This window comes from Chelonoidis abingdonii, chromosome 21 (assembly GCF_003597395.2).
Source record: "Chelonoidis abingdonii isolate Lonesome George chromosome 21, CheloAbing_2.0, whole genome shotgun sequence".
Lineage (NCBI taxonomy): Eukaryota > Metazoa > Chordata > Testudines > Testudinidae > Chelonoidis > Chelonoidis abingdonii.
Window position 1 is genome coordinate 13332521 of NC_133789.1, and position 21043 is coordinate 13353563.

At 45.1% G+C, this 21043-nt stretch overlaps 1 protein-coding gene across 3 annotated transcripts in view; it reads right to left on the reverse strand.

The window, feature by feature from the left end:
• Nucleotides 1-18572, reverse strand: part of EFTUD2 (elongation factor Tu GTP binding domain containing 2) — a 37052-nt gene extending 18480 nt beyond the window's left edge. For 2 of the 3 annotated variants that reach the window (XM_075059718.1, XM_075059719.1), the window contains exons 1-10: nt 18503-18566; nt 17412-17520; nt 15811-15976; nt 15317-15395; nt 10173-10248; nt 4654-4719; nt 4336-4371; nt 2971-3061; nt 1490-1572; nt 814-980 (exon numbers count right to left, since the gene is read on the reverse strand). In XM_075059718.1, the coding sequence (XP_074915819.1) occupies nt 814-980; nt 1490-1572; nt 2971-3061; nt 4336-4371; nt 4654-4719; nt 10173-10248; nt 15317-15395; nt 15811-15976; nt 17412-17516 (869 nt within the window). In that variant the 5' untranslated portion in view covers nt 17517-17520; nt 18503-18566. Of the gene's footprint in view, nt 1-813; nt 981-1489; nt 1573-2970; nt 3062-4335; nt 4372-4653; nt 4720-10172; nt 10249-15316; nt 15396-15810; nt 15977-17411; nt 17521-18502 lie in introns of all 3 variants that reach the window. The other variant, XR_012654688.1, reaches the window with a different exon arrangement.
• Between the last annotated feature and the right edge of the window lie 2471 nt (nt 18573-21043).

Sequence of the window (21043 nt, forward strand, 5' to 3'; positions counted from 1 at the left end):
TTGGTTGGTGCGCGCGCGCACACACACACACGTTTTACAGTTTAACTATTGTTCTCTCTTTTTAAAATACATCAAACAAATGGAGAAGGAAAAAAACTTTTGGACAATTGAAGGGAAGAGACCAGCAGAGAACAAACAAAGCAGGGATGGAATAAAATGAAAACGTGGATTTGCAACATGCCGCTATCCCAACTGCCAGTGCTGCTCTGTAAGGTGCCCGTTAAAGCAACGGGGAGCAACATATGGTGTGTATGGAGAGCAGTGAAATATGGCCTCCCTCCCCTCTGCCCTGTTCAGCAAGGGCCCCACGGCACTAGGGGCACAGCCATACACAGGTCGCTTGAGAGACAGCACTACTTCACAGGGGATTTAGCAGACTGGGATGATCAAGTCCTATTACCTTTTAATGGAAACTGGACACTCAAATCCCATGGTCAGCTTTGACAAAATCTCAGCCCAGTCTCTAAAAAATTATCTAGGGCTTCATATCATTTTGAGAGCATGTACCATGGGACAGGCTGCCCCTGTCAAAACGCCAGAGATGGAGAAAGTCAGCCCCCCCCCCCCCAAATTACATGCACACACTGTAGAACAATCCCCTCCACCAAATGTGTGTTACGTGAACGAATCCATTCCAAGTTACGTGTCTAGTAAATGCACTCGCTATGGGTGGAAACAGTTCCAGGGCATGCGACTGTATTGATTTATACTTTTGATTTTAGCATGAGTGATGCTCAAACACAGACTCCAAGATGGACTAAGTGGGCCAAGGATACGATGCTCCAGTGACCACCCCAACTCACAAATCTGTACCTGATCAAGCCGTTGACCTCATCTACTATGTGTCGGAGTTTGTAATAGGCATCGGTGGGGGGAAGCTTCAGTTCCAGGATCAGCCGATCTATCTTATTAATGCACACGGTCACTGCCAGCCTCTCCTGCACTGCATGCTTGATCAGCCTCTCTGTGTTCAGCATAACCTGCAGAAAACAAGGAGCATTACCAGACGAACTAAACCCCCTGATAACATGCTATATGGGGCGTGACAGACAAAGCAGTGACCCTTATCCACTAGGCCAGCAGCCTGTAGAAAAGTCTAAGCTCGGCCACCAGTGATCTGCTAATAATTTGAATTTTAGAAGGATGTGTTTAACCTCACAGCATTCCTTTAAGCCACCCCTTCCAACACCTCTGATATAAATAATCATCTTTATTTCAGATCAGGGAGGAAGTGGAGGTACAAAGTAGTTAAGCGAGTAGTCCAAAGTCACAGTACATCAGTGTCAGACCTGGCAATAGAACCAAGGAGCCATGACGTTCTGCTTCAATGGCTAGAAAATGCTACCCTTTCTAAATCAGCCTCCAAAGAGCCCCATCACTAATGCAAGTGAACTCTGCACAGATTGCTTCAGCTAGTCTGAAGTCAGGATCAAGAGGGCCAAGAGATTCTGAAATACATCCGCAGGAGGTAAAAGAGGATAACACTTACCCCTTCGGCCGCATCAATGAAAAGCACAACTCCATCCGAAATACGAAGGCCAGCAGTAACCTCATCAGAAAAGTTCACATGGCCTTCAAAACAAAAATCAATCAAAGCTCAGTGATCCCAGTTCAGAGATCACTCACTGGAGTGAGGAAAGCTGCCCCCAGCTGTGGTGACCTGTCACTGGTCACAAGCTTGCACTCCAGATGGCAGGAGTGAGAAGAATGGCGTTCTTTTGCCTTGCAGAAAGCACCTCAGTTAATCTAGCAAGAGCACTGTTGCCAGCATTGTGTATAAGGACCTTTCACACTGTCCAATGCAGATTTTTGAGACTACACATGCTACTAATGTTGTTTTTAATAGTCGTCTGCTTGCAACTGTAATGCTATCCACAAAGCTTTGTGGAAATGCCTGAGGAAAGGTGGTAATTAAAGTAGTAATTTCAGAGAGGTGAATGAACTAGGTTAAGGAGCAGAGCTGGTCAGTAAACAACCTAATCCCTGCAAAACCCTCCTCCCTCTTCTGGTGTCTTCCGTGCTTGTCTCTCCTTGGCTTAGACTGAAAGCTCTTTGGACACGGCGATGCGTCAGCCTTTGATCCCTGGCTGTTTTGTAACTCCAGACATCAGCACAGCAGGTACCAAGTTCTTCTGGAAACCTAAGCATAAATCTCACAATTGCACTTTGGAAAAAATCTGGCTCAAACATGGGTGCCGAGACCTTGAAAATCTGGCCACATAGCTACTTCCCATATATTTAAGTCACCGCTGCTGATTCAGCTCATACACAAACAAGTTTCATTGGTCCCTTATTGGCCTTAGAACCTTTCTGATCCTTCTGTCTGACCTCGAACAAGAGAGAGAGCAACGTTCTCAGTCCTATTAGCCCTGAAGGAACTAGTCCAGCTAAGACAGCATGAGCTGAAGCCTACGATGCCTTAAGCATCAGAAACAAAGAACTACCAGCTAAATTTCAGCTGCAAAATCTCTCTGTAGCTGGTAGCGTTTTCAGAAGCAGAGAGCAGCCAGCTGGAAGGTCAGATTTGAAGCTGTGTTAGGGCTGAAATGGAATCACTAAGATTAAACATGAAACTCCAGGATGTCATCTTTGAAGGGAAACTTTTCAGTGTGTCATTGCACTTTATAAAGTCTAAACTGAATAACTGGTCTGTGAAATTTAAATAGACAGACACTGGATTTGAGAAAATGTAAACTGGTTTGGCACAAAACCCCATTATGCCCTAGCTCCAAAGCCCCCCCATCAGACCCTCCTTTGGTAGACACTGGTTTACATTTTTCATATTCCGTTCATGTCTATGCACCTTCCTTCAGAGACCTATAGGTTTTATGAATTGGGGCCCATTTGTGGAAGCCTTTACTGAAACGTCCATTTCTTACTCACACCAGTAGCACCACTGGCTTTACTGAGACTAACTCACAAGCAGGACTGAGCCCACAAATTGGCAGTGTCTGGGTCAGCTCAACACACCTGGGGTGTCCATGATGTTGAAGAGAAAGGATTTCCCCTTGGTGTCTGGTAGAACCACAGTCACTGGGGTGCTCTTGATGCCAACACCCCTCTGAAAGAAAAGAAGTCAGGATTAGCAGATAAATTACAGTGCCACATGACTGGAGAAAGCGGCAGTCAGCCATGGAAAGAGAATTCATCAGACAAGACACAGAAAATCGTCCACCCATCCCAATGTCCCATCTCCTATCATACTGGATTAGGCTGTTGATCCAGACACCCAGTAAATTTGCTCTAGCAGTAGCCAACACCCAGTTCATCCGAGGAAGGAGAAATCTCCTGAATACTGCACTCAGCTAACAGTGCAATGCTGTACATGGGAGAATAAATTCCTTCTGCCTCCCTTCTTGCTGCTGCCCCCAGGTCGCGCCCTGACATATGAGCTCTGCCCACAGGCAGTGTAAAGAAACAGTGAGAGGATGGAAATACCAAGTTCACAGAACAAACCCAGACATGACTCTGCACCAATATGTAATCAGTGTGACCCAGTTTGTTTTTTTCTTAAACATAACCAAAGACCCCAGTCTAAAGGTTCAAATCCCAGAAAGCCCAGGGTTTACGAAAAATGGAATCTATTTATTCCAATCTCGGCAAATAACCTCTGCCTCACGCCTTCCCTTCACAGACTGAACCCACTCGTGCCACTGGGACAGCCTCCAAAATTAAAGAGAGTTTACATTTATAAATCATCATCATCACGGCAAATCCCCCAGGGACACAGCCTCCTTGCAGATTGAACACCACCCGCATGCTTAAGGAGTCTGTGTCTCTCTGACCTTACTGTGCCACTGAAGGTTTTGGTTCCCATGTGATTGCCAAATGCGCAGTGGCCTTTCTTGGTACACACACTTCAGCATTCGCTGGTCTTCCATCCAAATAATAGGTCCATCACCAATTTGACATTTACCTCCAACACACAGGATATCAAATGGCCCTTTCACAACACTACATTGGTCATGTTAGCCTCAGCATCAGAGAAATTCTTGGGCTGTTTCAGCTACAAGGACAATTGACCAGATTGCCACAGGTGGTCAGCTTCAGTAGATTTTTTTATTTAATTAAACACGACTATTAAGGTTTTATATAGGGAGGCCAAGAGTAATGGAAGGAAGATAAGGTTTGGTCTGCTTCTCATTGCCTTAAGTGATAAGATCCCTGGTTTATAGATCAACTGGTGCAGTGAATCAAAAAGAACTTTCCTCCCAGCATACAGGGCACAAGAGGTCACACTTAGAAGCATTACGAGTGAAGAATTTATTATTTCGTGTCTTTCTGCAGCTTGAGGGCAGTTTGCTGGAGTTAGTGCCTATCTCAAGGTGCACTTACCTCTTGCTCCGTGAACAGTATGTCAGTGTAGCAAAGCTGCAGAAACAGAGACAGTTCTCAGGGTCAGATCATGAAACAAGACATTTTTATATCAAACATTTTAAAGTCTGAAATAGGAAGCGATGGCTCTTTATATATAAATAACACAGTAAATACATGGCAGAGCTAGGAACAGAACCCAGATGCCTGGCTTCCAGTTCTCAGCTCTAACCTTTAGATCACATTCTCCCTCATGCACAGAATCTCTTCATTTGAATGTGAGCACCCTTTGCCCTCCTGTCATCCCAAATGATCAGAACATATGGAGACGCCACTTACATCCTGGTCGTAGCGCTTCCTGATCTCTGGGTGCGTCTGCTCTATCAGGCAATCCACAAAACAAGTCTGAAAGTATCAAAAGGCAAGAAAAAGCAAGGTGATCTTATGGGTGATAAACAGATAGAGAAGGCCACCAAATCTTTTCTATTTTAGTCAGAGAGGTGGGAAGGAGCAGAGCTGGTGGCTAATTGTATGTTATTTGAAGTGGAGTCTGTGATAGAAATCTCTCAAGGGACTAAAACTATCAGAATGGAGAGTAGCGATAAAGTAACTGACAGATTTAAAAGTTTAATGGAAAATATTAAAGAAAGGTGATACAAAGAGTTTGATGTGTCAGTCATTGGTCATCGGGGGAAACATACAGAGTATGGGGGGACGCTGGCAATTGGTTATGGTTCAGCATATAATACATACAGCCTGTAATGTCCCCAATGCGGGGTGTTCGGTGGGTGGGGTCAAGATATAGTAGGGGGGCAGTGAGGGTACATCGCTCATATAATGGGCTACACACAGTCATGGGTATGAGTAAGCGGGCCGGGTAATGGGGGCAGGGTGACCCTCACGTGGTGGGATCCAGATTGGTAAGTTCAGGACTCAGGGGATATGGTTTGGTAGGGGGGTTGTAAGGGTTTCCCCCTCCCCCCCGTGGGTGCATGGAGCCACATCGGCTCACTCCTGGTATTGGCGGTGGCTGGTGATACACTTGATCTTAGCCAAAAGGCCGAGAAGCGATACTACAGTTTTACTATGGGCCCACTCAGGATGGGGGCCCCACTGTTTGGGCATCAGTACAAACATAAATAGATATAATCTGAGCCCTGAAGGGCTTCCAATCTAAAACACACAAGAGATGAAGGGTCATGAACAACCCTTAAAGAGGGGGTAGGGCTACTCCGGAAGACCAGGGTTTAAAAAGACAGCTCCTAAACGACCAGAGGAGCTAGTGAACAGGAGCAGCTAACAGGGGAGTTTTGTGAGGGAGTTTACAGGGGGAGTGTGATGGGGGGATGGGCGGGTGGGGGGTGCTACATAGCACTTAACATTTCTTAAACTTCTTGAAACTTAAGCTACAAAACATCCCCTAATAAAAACAAAACAACAACAAAGGACCCAGCTGCAGGAGTAAAAAGGGAGTGCAGGCAGAAGTCCAGCAACAGAGTGGGGACTACTCAGTTTATTGCACCCAATGCAGCATGTGTGACTACCTGCCCTATAGGCTGGTGGCATTATGTATGTATTTGGTGGAAGGAGCTCCTGGCCCTCAGAGACTGTGTACGGACTTTGGAGGCCAGGGTGCCTGAGCTGGAGGAGCTAAGGGAGACAGAGAGGTACATAGATGACAGCTCTGTGTTGCGAAGGAGGATGAAAGCCTCAGGGATGGAGAACATCCAACTGGAGCAGAAAGAAATGATCCCATAGTTGGGACCCTCCTTCCAGATGGTGTTGCGGTTGCCTCTCGCACTGAGGTCAACACTCTGGGGGAAGGAATTCCAGTTATTAGGAAGAGACAGGTACTAGTAATGGGAGATTCGATCATTAGAAACCTAGATAGCTGGGCTTGTGATGACTGGGAGAACCGCATGGTGACTTGCCTGTCTGGTGCGAAGGTTGTAGATCTCTTGAGACATCTAGATAGACTTATGTGTAGTGCTGGGGAGGAGCCAGTGGTCGTGGTACATGTAGGTATCAATGACATATGGAAGGGATAGGAGAGAGGTCCTGAAGGCCAAATTTAGGCAGCTAGGTAAGAGATTGAAGGCCAGGAACTCCATGGTAGCATTCTCTGAAATGCTTACAGTTCCACACGCAGGACTAGTTAGACAGGCAGAACTGCAGGGTCTCAATGCGTGGATGAGACGATGGTGTAGGGAAGAGAGGTTTAGGTTTATTGGGAGCGGAAACTTCTGGAAAGGGGGAGTCTATACAGAAAGGATGGACTCCACCTACACCAAAATGGAACCAGATTGCTGGAGCTTAAAATTAAAAAGGTCGTAAAGCAGTTTTTAAACTAAGGGCTGGAGGAAAGCTAACAGGTGCAGAGGAGCACGTTGTTCAGACATCCCTTAGAGGAGGATCTATAAATGGAGATTCCCTATGTCCTAATAAGGAGGAGAGGATGGAAGATGATAAAATACAGGTAGGATCTGAAAAGAAACAGTCAAATGAAAAACAGTCCCATTCAATTACATTATGTGATGGCAGGCAGCTAAAAAGTGACAAGTTTTTAAAGTGCTTACATGCCAATGCTAGAAGTCTAAATAATAAGATGGATGAACTAGAGCGCCTCGTGTTAAATGAGGATATCAGTATAATAGACATCACAGAAACTTGGTGGAATGAGGATAACCAATGGGACACAGTAATACCAGCGTACAAAATATATTGGAAGTACAGAACAGGTCATGCTGGTGGGGGAATGGCACTATATGTGAAACAAAGTGTAGAATCAAATGAAGTAAAAATCTTAAATGAACTCAACTGTACCACAAAATCTCTATGGATTGGGGGATTTCAACTATCCCCATATTGACTGGGTACATATCACCACAGGAAGGGATGCTGAGATAAAGTTTCTTGACACCTTAAAGGACTGCTTCTTGGAGCAGCTATTCATGGAACGCACCATAGGAGAGCCAATTCTTGATTTAGGCCTAAGTGGAGCACAGGATCTGGTCCAAGAGGTGAATATAGCTGGAACACTTGGTAATAGTGACCATAATATAATTAAACTTAACATCTCTGTGGCGGGGTAAACACCACAGCAGCCCAACACTGTCGCATTTAATTTCAGAAAGGGGAACTAGACAAAAATGAGGAGGTTAGTGAAACAGAAATTAAAAGGTACAGCACCAAAAGTAAAATCCCTGCAAGCTGCATGGAAACTTTTAAAAGACACCATAATAGAGGCTCAACTTAAATGTACACCCCAAATTAGAGAACATAGTAGGAGAACCAAAAAAGAGCCACCGTGGCTAAACAACAAAGTAAAAGCAGCAGTGAGAGGCAAAAAGGCATCCTTTAAAAAGTGGAAGTTAAATCCTAGGGAGGAAAATAGAAAGGAGCATAAACTCTAGCAAATGAAGTGTAAAAATATAATTAGGAAGGCCAAAAAAAATTTGAAGAACAGCCAAAGACTCCGAAAAGTAACAGCAAAAACATTTTTTTAGTACATCACAAGCAGTAAGCCTGCTACACAACCAGTGGGGCCACTGGACGATCAAGATGATAAAGGAGTACTCAAGGATGACAAGACCATTGCGGAGAAACTAAATGAATTCTTTGCATCAGTCTTCACGGTTGAGGATGTGAGGGGTATTCCCAAACCTGAGCCATTCTTTTTAGGTAACAAATCTGAGGAACTGTCCCAGATTGAGGTGTCAGAGGTTGTTTTGGAACAAACTGATCAACCAAACAGTAATAAGTCACCAGGACCAGATGGTATTCACCCAAGGGTTCTAAAGGAACTCAAATGTGAAATTGCAGGACAACTAATTGTCATCTATTACCTATTATTTAAATCAGCTTCTGTACCAAATGACTGGAGGATAGCTAACATGACATCAATTTTTAAAAAGGGCTCGAGAGGAGACCGTGGGGATTACAGGCCAGTAAACCTGACTTCTGTACCAGGCAAACTAGTTAAAATTATAGTAAAGAACAAAATTGTCAGAGACATATATGAACATAATTTCTTGGGGAATAATCAACATGGTTTTTGTATAGGGAAATCACACCTCACCAATCTACTAGAATTCTTTGAGGGGGTCAACAAGCATGTGGACAAGAGGGATTCAGTGGATACGAAAGGCTCTTAAGCAAAGTAAGCAGTCATGGAATAAGAGGGAAGGTCCTCTCACGGATTGGTGACTGGTTAAAAGATAGGAAACAAAGGGTAGGAATAAATGGTCAGTTTTCAGAATGGAGAGATGTAAATAGTGGTGTCCCCCAGGGATCTGTACTGGGTCCAGTCCTATTTAACAGACTCATAAATGATCTGGAAAAAGGGTAAACAGTGAGGTGGCAAAATCTGCAGATGATACAAAACTACTCAAGCTAGTTAAGTCCCAGGCAGATTGTGAAGAGCTATAAATGGCTCTCTTAAAACTAGGTGACTGGGTAACAAAATGGTAGATAAAATTCCATGTTGATAAATGCAAAGTTATGCACACTGGAAAGCATAACCCCAACTATACATAGAAAATGATGGGGGCTAAATTGGATGTTACCACTCAAGAAAGATCTTGGCGTCATTATGGATAGTTCTCTGAAAACATTCACTTAATGTGCAGTGGCAGTCAAAAAAGGAAACAGAATGTTGGGAATCATTAAGAAAGGGATAGATAATAAGACAGAAAATATCATATTGGCTCTGTATAAACCCATGATACGCCCACATCCTGAATACTGGGTGTAGATGTGGTTGCCTCATCTTAAAAGAGAGATTCTGGACTTGGAAAAGGGCAACAAAAATTATTAGGGGTATGAAACAGCTGCTGTATGAGGAAAGACGAATAAGACTGGAACTTTTCAGACGACTAAGGGGAGATATGATAGAGGTCTATAAAATCATGACTGGGGTGGAGAAAGCAAATAAGGACGTGTTATTTACTCCTTCTCATAACACAAGAACTAGGGGCCACCAAATGAAATTAATAGACCGCAGGTTTAAAACAAACAAAAGGAAGTATTTTTTTCACACAATGAACTGTCAACCCGTGGAACTCCTTGCCAGAGGATGTTGCGAAGGCCAAGACCATACTAGGGTTCAAAAAAGAACTAGATAATTCATGGAGGATAGGTCCATTTTCCGACATTGGCCGCTGTCGGAAAACAGAATACTGGGCTAGATGGACCTTTGGTCTGACCCAGTATGGCTGTTCTTATGTTTAACAGGGAAAGAATATACAAGTAGATTAACACTGTGAAGAATGTACACGGCATGACTAGTTACATGTGGGGTTTTTTCCTTTTTTTTATTCATTGGGAGTACAGGGGAAAATGGGGGAGTTAGTAAGAGCAAAGGAGGGAAGGAAAGAGGGATTGTTATACTCTGTCAGCTCCCTAGCCCTGAGGAGCAGGCTTGGTTTTGCAGGCATCACAGCAGAGGGGAGCCTTGACAAAGCCATGGTAAGGGTATTGCTCCCCTCTCCCCCAATCGGTTAGATTTACCTACATATTGTACTGATATATACTATCAAACACTCCCGAGCTGATGCGTACACATCACTTCTTAAAGCTGAGTTACATAACTACACATGCATTAGCTAGAGAACACAGAACTGAATACATAAACTGGCTTCTGGCTTACTACTTTAACCACTGAGAGACTATCAACAATCAGCTTGGCCTCCTAATCAAAAAACAGTCACTCCTGTGAGCCAGTGAGCTCTCACACAGGCACTATTAGCAAGGCATGTCCCTGCACAAGTGTGCTGTTATCCTGGAACAGCACCAACTGATTAATTAACACAGAAGACACCCTCTGTCCTCAGTTAGGCACAGCCCTGTATTCGCTGTACCTTGCCATGGTGGAGATGCCCACACAGGGTCACATTCCGAATCAGTTCAGAGTTGTCCATCAGATCTGCCAGGAAACTAGAGGAAGAGAAGAAACAAATGACAGTTAGCTGCTTCTATTCTGCCCACAGTACGATCCCCCAGTAAGACTAGGCACTTCAATTGCACCTTTCATCCCAGGGTCTTGAAGTGCTTTAGAACACTCATTCTCCTAGCTCCCTGCCAGGTAGGTAAATTCATGGACTGGGAAACTGACCCACAGAGATTAAGTACTGGACCAACGGTATTGATCCATTGCTAGATGAAATGGTAGAACTGTCAAAAACAGTGCTGAAAAGGTGGGAGTGTTCAATAACTATTTTGATCTGTACTTTGGGAACAACAGATGATGTACTTATATCATATGATGATGATAATACACTTTCCATTCCAACAGGATGCTAAACAACAGCTACTAAAGCTAGAAATTTTTAAATCAAGAGGTCCAGAGAACTTGGATCCAAGAGTTTTAAAAGAGCTGGCCAAGATGCTTGCTGGACCGTTAATGTTGATTTTCTGTAACTCTTGGAACGCTAGGGAAGTTCTAAAAGACTGAAAGAAAGCTAATGTTGTGCCAACATTTAACAAGGAGATGACCCAGTTAATTATAGAGACCTGTGACCTTGACAAGATAATGGAATGGCTAATATAGGGCTCAAGAAGAATTAAAGGAGATTAATATAATTAATGCCAAGTAACATGGATTTATGGAAAATAAATATTGTCATATTAATTCATAGTCCCTTCAAACCACTATCAAGTTCAGCATAAAAGGTAATAAATGTTGATCCCTTCGGTAACACATCTGACTTGGTACTGCATGATGTTTTGTTTAAATAACTAGATTGATACAAGATTAACATGGCAATTATTAAATGGATTAAAAACTGCCTAAGAGACAGGTCTCCAAATGTATCTAAGTGGGGAATCATGACTGAGCATGCGCTCTTCTAAAGGCATTCCGCAGTTCTTTGCCCTATGCTATTTAACGACCTGTATGAAAACAAAAACAAAATTTGCAAGTAACACCAAGATTGGAGAAGTGGTAAATGAAGAGACTAGGTCATCGATACAAAGCGATATGGATCGCTTGATAAGCTGGAGGCAAGCAAAAAATATGCATTTTTATATGGCTAAATGTAAAGTTATACATCTAAGTACATAGAATGGACGCCATATTTTTAGGATGGGGGACTCTATTCTGGGAAGCAGTGATTCTGGAAAGAACATGACGGTCAATGGTGGATAATCTATGGAACATGAACTCCCAGTGTGACACTGCGGCCAAAAAGGCTAATGTGATCCTGGGATGTATAAACCGGGGGAATCTTGAGAAGGAGTAGAGAGATTATATTACCTTTGTATCTGGCACTGGTGCAATTACTGCTGGAATACTGTGTCCAGTTCTGGACAATTCAAAAAGGATGTTGATAAATTGGAGAGGGTTCAGAGAAGAGCCATGACAATGATTAAAGGACTGGACAAAATACTGTACAGTGATAGACTTAGGAGCTAACGCTATTTAGTTTAGCCAACAAAAGGTTAAGGGATAACTTGATCATAGTCTATAAGGACCTATGGGGGGAACAGAAATGTAATGATGGACTCTTCTATCGAGCAGACAGATATAACAAGATCCGATGGCTGGAAGTTGAAGCTAAACAAATTTAGACGAGAAATAAGGCACAATTTAACAGCGAGGGTAATTAACCACTGTAAGAACTTTAACATAAGAACATAAAAATGGACAATGGCCCTTCTAGCCCAATATGTTGGTCTTCTGACAGTGGCCAGTACTAGATGCTTCACAAGGAGTGACAGAACAGGGCAATTTATTGAGTGATCCATTCCTTGTCATCCATTTCCAGATTCTAGTAGTCAGAGGCTTAGGGACACCTGGAGCAAGAGGTCGCGCTCCAGCCTATTTTGGCTAATAGACACTGATGAACCTATCCTCCAGGAACTCATCTAATCTTTTTTGAAGCCAGTTATACTTTCGGCCTCACAAAATCTGCTGGCAACAAATTCCCCGGGTTGACTATGTGTTGTGTGAAGATGTACTTCCTTATGTTTGTTTTAAACCTGCTGCATACTAATTTCATAGGGCAATCCCTGGTTTGAGTGTTATGTGAAGAGATAAATAATACTTCCCTATTTACTTTCTCCACATCAGTCATGATTTTATAAACCTCTGTTATATTCCCCCCAGTCGTCTCTTTTCCAAGCTGAACAGTCTCAGCCTTTTAATCTTTCCTCATATGGAAGCTGTTCCACACCCCTAATCATTTTTGTTGCCTTTCTCTGTACTTTTTCAACTCTCATATACATATATAATTTTTTTTTTTTTTAAGATGGAAGGACCAGAACTGCACGCCAGTACTCCAAGGTCTGGCGGCTGCCATGCATTACTACCAGTGGGCAGATGATATTTTCTCTTCTTATATGGTTCGTAACAATTCTGCAACTGTTCTGAGTACTGCCGCCACTGAGCAAGATGTTTCACAGAGAACTATCCACAATGACTCAAGATCTCTTTCTGAGTAGTAACAGCATAAATTTAACCTCATCAAGTTTGTATGTATAGTTGGATATGTTTCTAATGGGCAATACTTTCGATTAGAACACTCGAATTTCACGCATTCATACTGCACTGTTTTGTAAATCCCTTATTAATAACTCTTTGCAATTTGTTTCGACTTAACTCTCTGACGTAGCTTTAGTAACAATCTGCACACTTTGCAACCTCACTGTTTCACCGCATTTTCCAGAGCGAGTGATGTTCCCAAGCGCAGCTAAGATTATCAGGGCACGTATTGTAAAAAAGTATGGAAGTAGGAGTGAATTTTTGTTTAGTGACCGTTCCGACTTTTACTAAAATACCCACGACTAAATCTTAGCCTTATTTTGAGTAGGTTGAACAGTACAGATCTGGGGAAACCTTCTATTCACTCCTCTATTGACACCTCAAACTGTTAGTTCTTCAGATCTATCACCTAAAAAGAACAATCAGGAGTTTGAATCCTCTCAGAATCCTTTGCAGTGAGATGGACGCAAAGAATTAATTTAGCTTCTGCAATTGCTATGTCTTTCCCTGAGGCTCCTTTAGCTCCTCCAATCGTCCATGTGCCACTGATTGTTTGGTAAGCTTCCTGCTTCAGATTTGTTAAGTTTAACAGCAAAAAGACGCGAAATTCTTCAATTCTTCTTTGGCCTGCCTAATTATACTTTTACACTTGGCTTGCCAGAGTTTATGTCCTTTCCATTTCCTCACTAGGATTTGACTTCCAATTTTTAAAGGATGCCTTTTGTCTCTCCTTCTTATTCTGTGTCTTTAGCACAGGTGGCTTTTTGATCTTCTTACTGTTTTTCCGCCCTTTTTATTTGCGGAGCATAATATATTGCAGCTTTCTATTTGTGTTTTTAAAAAGTTTCCAGTAATGTGCAAGCATTTTCTCTCTTGTGCCATCCTTTAATCTTCTGTTAACTAGCCTCCTCTAGGTTGTGGAATTCCCTTTTTGAAGTTAATGCTACTGTGCGTGGGTTCTTTGGTATTTTCCCCTTAAAGATGTTAATTCATACTTTATGGACACTTTATGTGGTTCAGCTATATTCACCTCTTGAACCAGTCCGTGCTCACTTAGGACTAAATCAAATGCCTCTTCCTTGGAGGCATCTGGGACCTAACTCCTCCAAGCAGCAGTCATTAATGGGGTCTAGAAATTTTATCTCTGCATCCCATTCTGAGATGACATGTACTCAGTCAATATGGGGATAGTTGAAAGTACAGAGGAGTCGCATCTTACGCGAGAGTTAGGTTCTGAAGTCAGCGTGTAAGGCGAAAATCACGTATAGTCAAACGCTCAATATGTTAATGGTGGGCAGAATGGCCCACACTATAGGTACAGTATTTAAATTATTTTTTTTGTTTTGCCGAGCGTGTATAGTTAAAATCACATAAGTTAAATGCGCCTATGATGCGACTCCACTGTATTGCATTTTCTGTTTTTGTAGTCTCTCTAATCTCCCTGAGCATTTCACTGTTACCATGATCATCCTGGTCATGTGGTCAGCAGTATATTCCTACAGCTATATTCTTATTATTCAAGCACAGACTTTCTATCCATTGAGATTCTATGATACAGTTTGATCCATTGAAGATTTTTACTGTTTGACTATATGCTTTCTTTCACATATAGTGCCAGTCCCCAGCCAGTGTGACTTATTTTGTTACTCCAGTATATTTTGTACCTTGGTATTACCATGTCCCAAGCTTCTGTGATGCCTACTAAAACAATATCCTCATTTAATACCAGGCACTCAAGTTCACCCACCCTCTTGCATTTGTAGACAAGCTCTTATAAAATTTCTCAATATTTAGTCGTCTGCCCTTATGTGATGCAACTGAATGGGACTCTTTCCTTTGACTGTTTCTCTTCAGTTATTTATCAGGGGCTTTGATGGATTCTCCATCACTGGATATTTTTTAATTGAGACTGGATATTTTTCTGTAAGATCTGCTTAATGCCTCACACTGCATTATACAGGATGTCAAAGACCACAATGGTCCATTCTAGCCTTACAATCTACAAAGCGCCTTATACAGTCAGTAGGACAGCTGTAACTAGCACCCAGGATTCCAGACTCTCTCTATATTTTTTCTGAGTGACTCAAGAAAATAGGTACGTTTTAAGTGAAGTTAAGGTGTGGGTTTCTGACAAACTCCACATTACCTAGGGGGAATGATGAAAACTAGGGCACTATGCGTGCTGCACAGTGCAGTGAGTGAAATGCATTTTTAAGCTTCAATTCCTTTTGTACCTTTGTCCTTCTCCCCTCTAGCTAGAAAAAGCAGAACCAAGTGCTCTTGCAGTTCTGACGATGGTGTCCCTATGTCAATGAAAGGCCAAACTGCTGCAGTTTTGGAAAGCTGGAAGACAAGACGTTTTCACCTCCACTCTAGAGCAATTTTTTCCTCCGAGGAGTACATACCCATCCCTCTTATCTCCCCTCAGGCTGTGAACATGGGAAAGCGAAGGACACACTGTACGAATTACTTGAACCATATACGAACTTTTGAAAGAAAGAAAAAGCCAAAAACAGTACTCACTCCATCTCATACACAGTGACAGGCAACGTCTGCTCCATCAGGGAGAATTTCTTGGTTTTCACAGGTTTAATAATAGGCTCTGAAAACAAAGAAAAATGAAAAGGTATTCCTTAGTACCCCTCAGCCCCAACATTCTCTCTAATTTTAGAGGTTCGCTGTAATAAAGAGTACACAAAACTTTAAGCTGGCAATACGATTTTAAACTAACGGCATCCCTTTGACTCTTGCATGTGCAGAGGCTCAGAAATTAAATTGAAATAAGTTTTAATTTGCCTTCTTTAAAGTAACTCACGAACAAAATTATTCTCTCTTAACTATCTCAATAGAACTTCTGTTAAAATGACAGAAACAAAACGCTAACCAGAATGAATTCTGAAGAGAAGAAACTAAAGATACTGTCAGCAGCAAGACTTTATTTTCCTTCTCCCTTACAAGTTTGTTTTAAGAAACCCTCCCTGATCACACCCACAATTTGCTAATCTATCATTACTCACCAGTGAGAGGCTGGGTATCCTCCTCCTGCACTATGGTCTCTACTTCAGGTCCGTAAACCTCTTCAGCAGTTGGATAGTATTTCTTATCCTCATGCAGTACGACCTCCATTCCAGGATGATCTTCATCATGATCTCCTATATCATCGTCGTCGTCGTCATCATCAAGCTGAAACCAAGAACAATACTTTGCTATTCTTTAGAGCACCATACAAACATTAAACTCCGTTATATTATCATCTCTATTTTATAGTTAGGAAACTGGAGGCAGTGAGCAGGTAGGTGATTTGCCGATGGTCACACTTCAAGTAGTTGACACAGCTGGAAAAGAATCCAGCCATCACTAGAATTTAGATCATATGCAACTGCAGTGCAGGTCCTAGTCTTGCTGTATCAGGCACCGATCAAAGTCAGGTCCAGAAAAAGGTTTTGAGGGGCTCCCCCACTTTTCGGTTTGGAGGCCATTTTTCCACCTTGAATCCATTCCAGATAGCCACAAAGAACAATAGGTCATCTTTAAAACAGATACCAATTCCACACACAGGTGATGCTTGCACAGCAAGCAACTGATACCAATACCCTTTATCAATGTGCACAATATACCCAAGGCTGACTGTACAAGTAGCGACACACACTAGACTTCCTTCTGCATCAAAGTGTGGCTACCAAACCCTGTGCATTAAATCTAAAAACCCCACATGTGTGAGAGTTATGATTTCACTAGTACCGTAATGATTATTCTGCATATGCATACAAATACTTCACCATTAGGAGCTCTACTACTTTAAAGGAACAACCCAGTGATTAGTTCCAATTTCTTAGATCACTAAAGATCTGCCAAAGAAAGTAAGTCAAAGAGCAATTTTCAACACCATTCCTAAACATATTAGTGGCTATTTCTGTTTCCATAAATATAAATACTACTCATATTCCTCTATTCAAAAATGTTCTTACACTAAGATCATCATCATAATCTCTGAACATCTTCCAGTCACGTATTAAACACGATTAACGTGTATCATGTGTTGGTGTTAACATCTCTTAATGGGAGACACCAGAAAGTATGAGTAAAATAATGAGGGACTCAGTGTAAGGATCTTGCTTAAAACACAGGATATGGAGCTCCGATCTGAAAGCGTACAACAGCTGGGAAACTCACTTAAATAAGAAACTTTATCTGGTTTTTTTCACACATTCAAGTGGAAGCTGAATTTCCCTGTCTTTTTCTGGCTATCAAGAGGGAAGCTTCTTATTAGATTTTTAATTTTTATTATGTTTTTAGAAATCTACTAAATCAGAATATTTAATAGTATCAAAGTATTCCTTGAAAACATTAAGTAAGTGTGCTGTGGTATGGGGTGTTTTTGTTCTGTTTTTTGAGAGAGAGATCATTTTCTGGGGACAGGAGACACTGACACAGAAGGAATAGTTACTCTTCAGCTTGCACCAGAGATCTGTTGATAACTATAGTCAGGATTAAAATTCGGGAGAAACAGGTTAGAGTAGGAGGAGGAAAGCTTAAGACATGAATAACCTTCATTTCAGTATTACGTTATTTTGGTGAAAACACAAATTAAGATTTTTCTGCGCAAGTCTCACTGCACCTCATCAAGATCCTTGGCCTCTCTGCCCAGTTCATCATCATCATCATCAGAATCCAGCTCTGGCCCGATGTAATTCCCAAACTCATCATACAGGTCTGTGTCCATGATGCTAAGTACCAAGAGAGACAAAGCCACGTGTAACTAGAATAATCAGGGCAATTGTTTTCCTGCACCATGGATGAAGCTGCATCCGGCCCCCATCCCTTCACCCTGTCATTTAAGTTTATTAATTGAACACATTTGATAACTGACTCCCTCCGCCAGCACCCAGTGCTCCCCCCCACGGCCCTTTCCAGGAGCCCCTTCACCAGCACCCATCCCACATCACACCCTCTAGAGCCTCTGGTTAATCAGCAACCAGAGCCCATCCTACACTGCACCCCTGCCACTCCCAGCACATCATTTCTACATCATCCTCCCTAAAGTCCCCTCTGCCAGCACCTAGCATCGCTGGCACACATCATCCTCCCCAAAGCCCCCATCACAGCACTTAGTGTGCCCCCAGATAACCCCTCTCTGCCAAGTCCCCCACATTACTCCTTCCATCAGACCCCAGTGCCTCATAATCCTTCTGAGCCCCAGTCACCAGAACCTCCCACATTAGAGGGGGGATGTGCTGGGGGCTGGTAGAGCCCCTTCTGCCAGTCCCCCACATCACCTCGCCCAAAGGCCCCTGCATCCTCCCACATCCCCCCACCCAGTCCCCTGCATCCTCCCACATCCCCCCACCCAGTCCCCCCTGCACCCCCCATATCCCCTCAGTCCACAGCAACTTCCCCTACATCCCCCCAGGCCAGGTCCTGGCACGCCTCCAATCCCCCAAGCGACAGTGCCATGCACCCCCCAGTCCCGCCGATGTTCCCCAAACATCCGCCCCAGCCAGTCCCCCGCGCCTGGCACCCCTAGCATCCCGAGTGTCCCCCACATCCCCCCAGCCAGGTGCCCTGCACCCCGCCCACTCACAGTCAACCCGCTCGTCCAGCAGTCACGCTCCAGCGGTCCCTCCCAGCGTCCCATCAGCCAGCACCGCAGCCCCCCGCCCAAGAACGCCCGCATTGGCCCGCTCAGTGCCAGGCAGGCGGCGTCCTCACCCAACGCTCGCGCTCCGCGCCTTCCCTCGCCGGCAGCCGCTGACTCTGCGACAGGGTGCGACAGCGGCGCGAAGGAACGCCAGAGGTGGCGGTTGCGAACTGGCCATAGAATGGGCGCGCTTCAAAACCCAGTTGCGGGCCAATGGCCGCGCGGTTGCGCCGGGAGGGGGAAGTTCGGAGGATGTGAGCCCGGCTGGGGTCCCGCTGCCCCATGGGGCGGGCCGATCATCGGCTGTGTAGCCGGTTCATGATCAGGCGTTTGCACAGGCAGCCCTAGGTGGGGCCTCGGCATCGCGGCGCGGGCCCGTTGTATAGGAGACGCGTAGGGTGAGGCCCGGGCGGCGTGGCTGCGGGGATTGGGGTCCGGGCGCGTGCAAGCGGGGTCCCCCGGGGGCTCGCTGGCTCTCAAAGGGTCACTCTTTTCCTCCTGTGGGGTGGCCCGTGCCCCGCCCCGGCCCTTTGCCCTGAAGTCCCCCGCCGCGCGGCTCGACGCCCCAGTGCAGGACTAGCCCGGGCACCTCGCGCAGCGGCCCGTGGCGAGAGCGGGACGGACCCCGGCTGCTGTCAGGGGCCCTGCTCCGTCCGCCGGGTCCGCGTGTCCGCCTAGCGGGCAGACGCCGCCGCGGGTCCCATCGCTGCGAGGCGGGCCTCTATCGCAGGCGCCGCCCACGGGGGCGCCGGAAATCCCCGTGGCCGGTGGCAACCGTGGGGGTCGCCAGTGCCGGCGTTTAGTGGCTGCGCGCGGTGGCGAACGCTTCGGCTCACGTAGCGCAACATCTGGAACAGAAACTGTCCGGCCGGGCCCTGAATGCTCAGGAAATTGGGCGGGGGGCGGGAGGTGGCGAGGCTCCCGCTGGTGGGGCTCTGAGTGGGCTGTGGATAGGACGTTTGGGGTGCAGGAGGGTGGCTCTGGCTAGCAGGGGAGGTGGTGGTGCTGGGATGAGAGTACAGCTGCAGAGGGGGCTCTGGGTAAAGGGCAGGAGGTGGGGTCTCGGTGGGCTGGGCGTTAATAGGAGTTCAGCTGCAGAGGCTCTGGCTGAGGCAGGGGGTCTGGGGGCGTCTGGCGGCTGAGAGAGGTATTTCAGACTGCATGCAGGAGGGGGCTCTGGGCTGAGGCAGGGGGTGGGGCTGGAGATGAGCAGTTCAGGCTGCAGGAGGGGGCTCTGGGCTGAGGCAGGGGGTGGGGGCTCGGGATGAGGAGCTTGGGGTGTAGGAGGGGGCTCTGGGCTAGGACTGAGGTTCAGAGAGCAGGAGAGGGATCAGGGCTGGGGTTGGGGCGTGGAGAGAGGCTCATGGGATGCAGGCCCTGGCCGACGCTTACCTCAGGTGGCTCCTGGAAGCAGCGCCATATCCCTTCTTGGACTCCTAAGTGGCAGCACAGCCAGGTGGCTCTGTGCGCTGCCCTGTCCACAGGCACCGCCCCTGCGGCTCCCATTGGAGCGCCGGAGGGGGCCACTGGAGCATGTAGGAGCTAGAGGGGGTCATGCCGTGGCTTCCAGGAGCTGCATGGAGTGGCCCTCGACCCTGCTCCCTGGCTGGAACACCGGAGTGGGGAAAGCCCCAGATCCTGTTCCCCAGCGGGAGCTCGAGGGCCGGCTTAAAAGGACTGGTGGGCTGGATCCAACCTGCGGGCTGTAGTTTGCCCACCCCTGGTCTAGAGCCCCCACCCCCGTGCTGGGACTACCACAGCGATATAGTTATTGTGTGGGAAGCCTACACAAAGGTGGTGTCCTAAGGCAATGGGATGTTAACGGGCCCCTTAGAATATGTGCTAACTATTTAGTTTAAGTAATCTGTTTGATCTGTGAGCTGTGACACTGAGTACCTCCCCCCCCCCGCCCCTTGAGGAAGTGCTCTGTGTCCCTCTAGCTTCTGTTGGTGAAAGAGACAAGCTTCTGAGCTACCCAGAGCTTTTCTTCAGCACTTTAAAAATAAAACACTGGGTGTCACATCCTTTGCCACATCCTCATGCACTTTGAAAAGTACCTTACTCCATGAGTATTGCCATTGAAATAAATGGGAAGATTTGCAGGGTAACATGCTACTCTGCACGAGGAAGCGTGCCTGACTGGCAAATAGTGTTTTTATTTTCAGTGTCTGTATCTGATCCTGAATATTGTTAGGAGTATGTGTGAACTGTAAATTGTTTATACTCTCTGGCAACATGATACTTGACATTTTTTTTGACCCTTAGGATTCATTAACTGTAACATAGTCTGTAATTTTAGCAAAGTTTATATCCTGGCAGCCTTAAGTTAATGTTTAGGGGGTCTGATGATAAAGTGATATACAATGACACCTGTTTTCAGTGACTAACTAGGAGTCCAGAATAAAAACATTTGTGTAATGAAATTGAACTGGAAAATGTGGGCATACTTCAGGGGTGCTGGAACAATTTGTATAATGGGGGTGCTGAGACCCATTGATCCAAACAGTAAACCCTGTATATATTGGAAACCACTTCAAGTCAGGGGGTGCTGCAGCACCTCCCACACACATCCTTAGTTCCAGCACCTATGGCATAGTTTGAAGTCATTATTT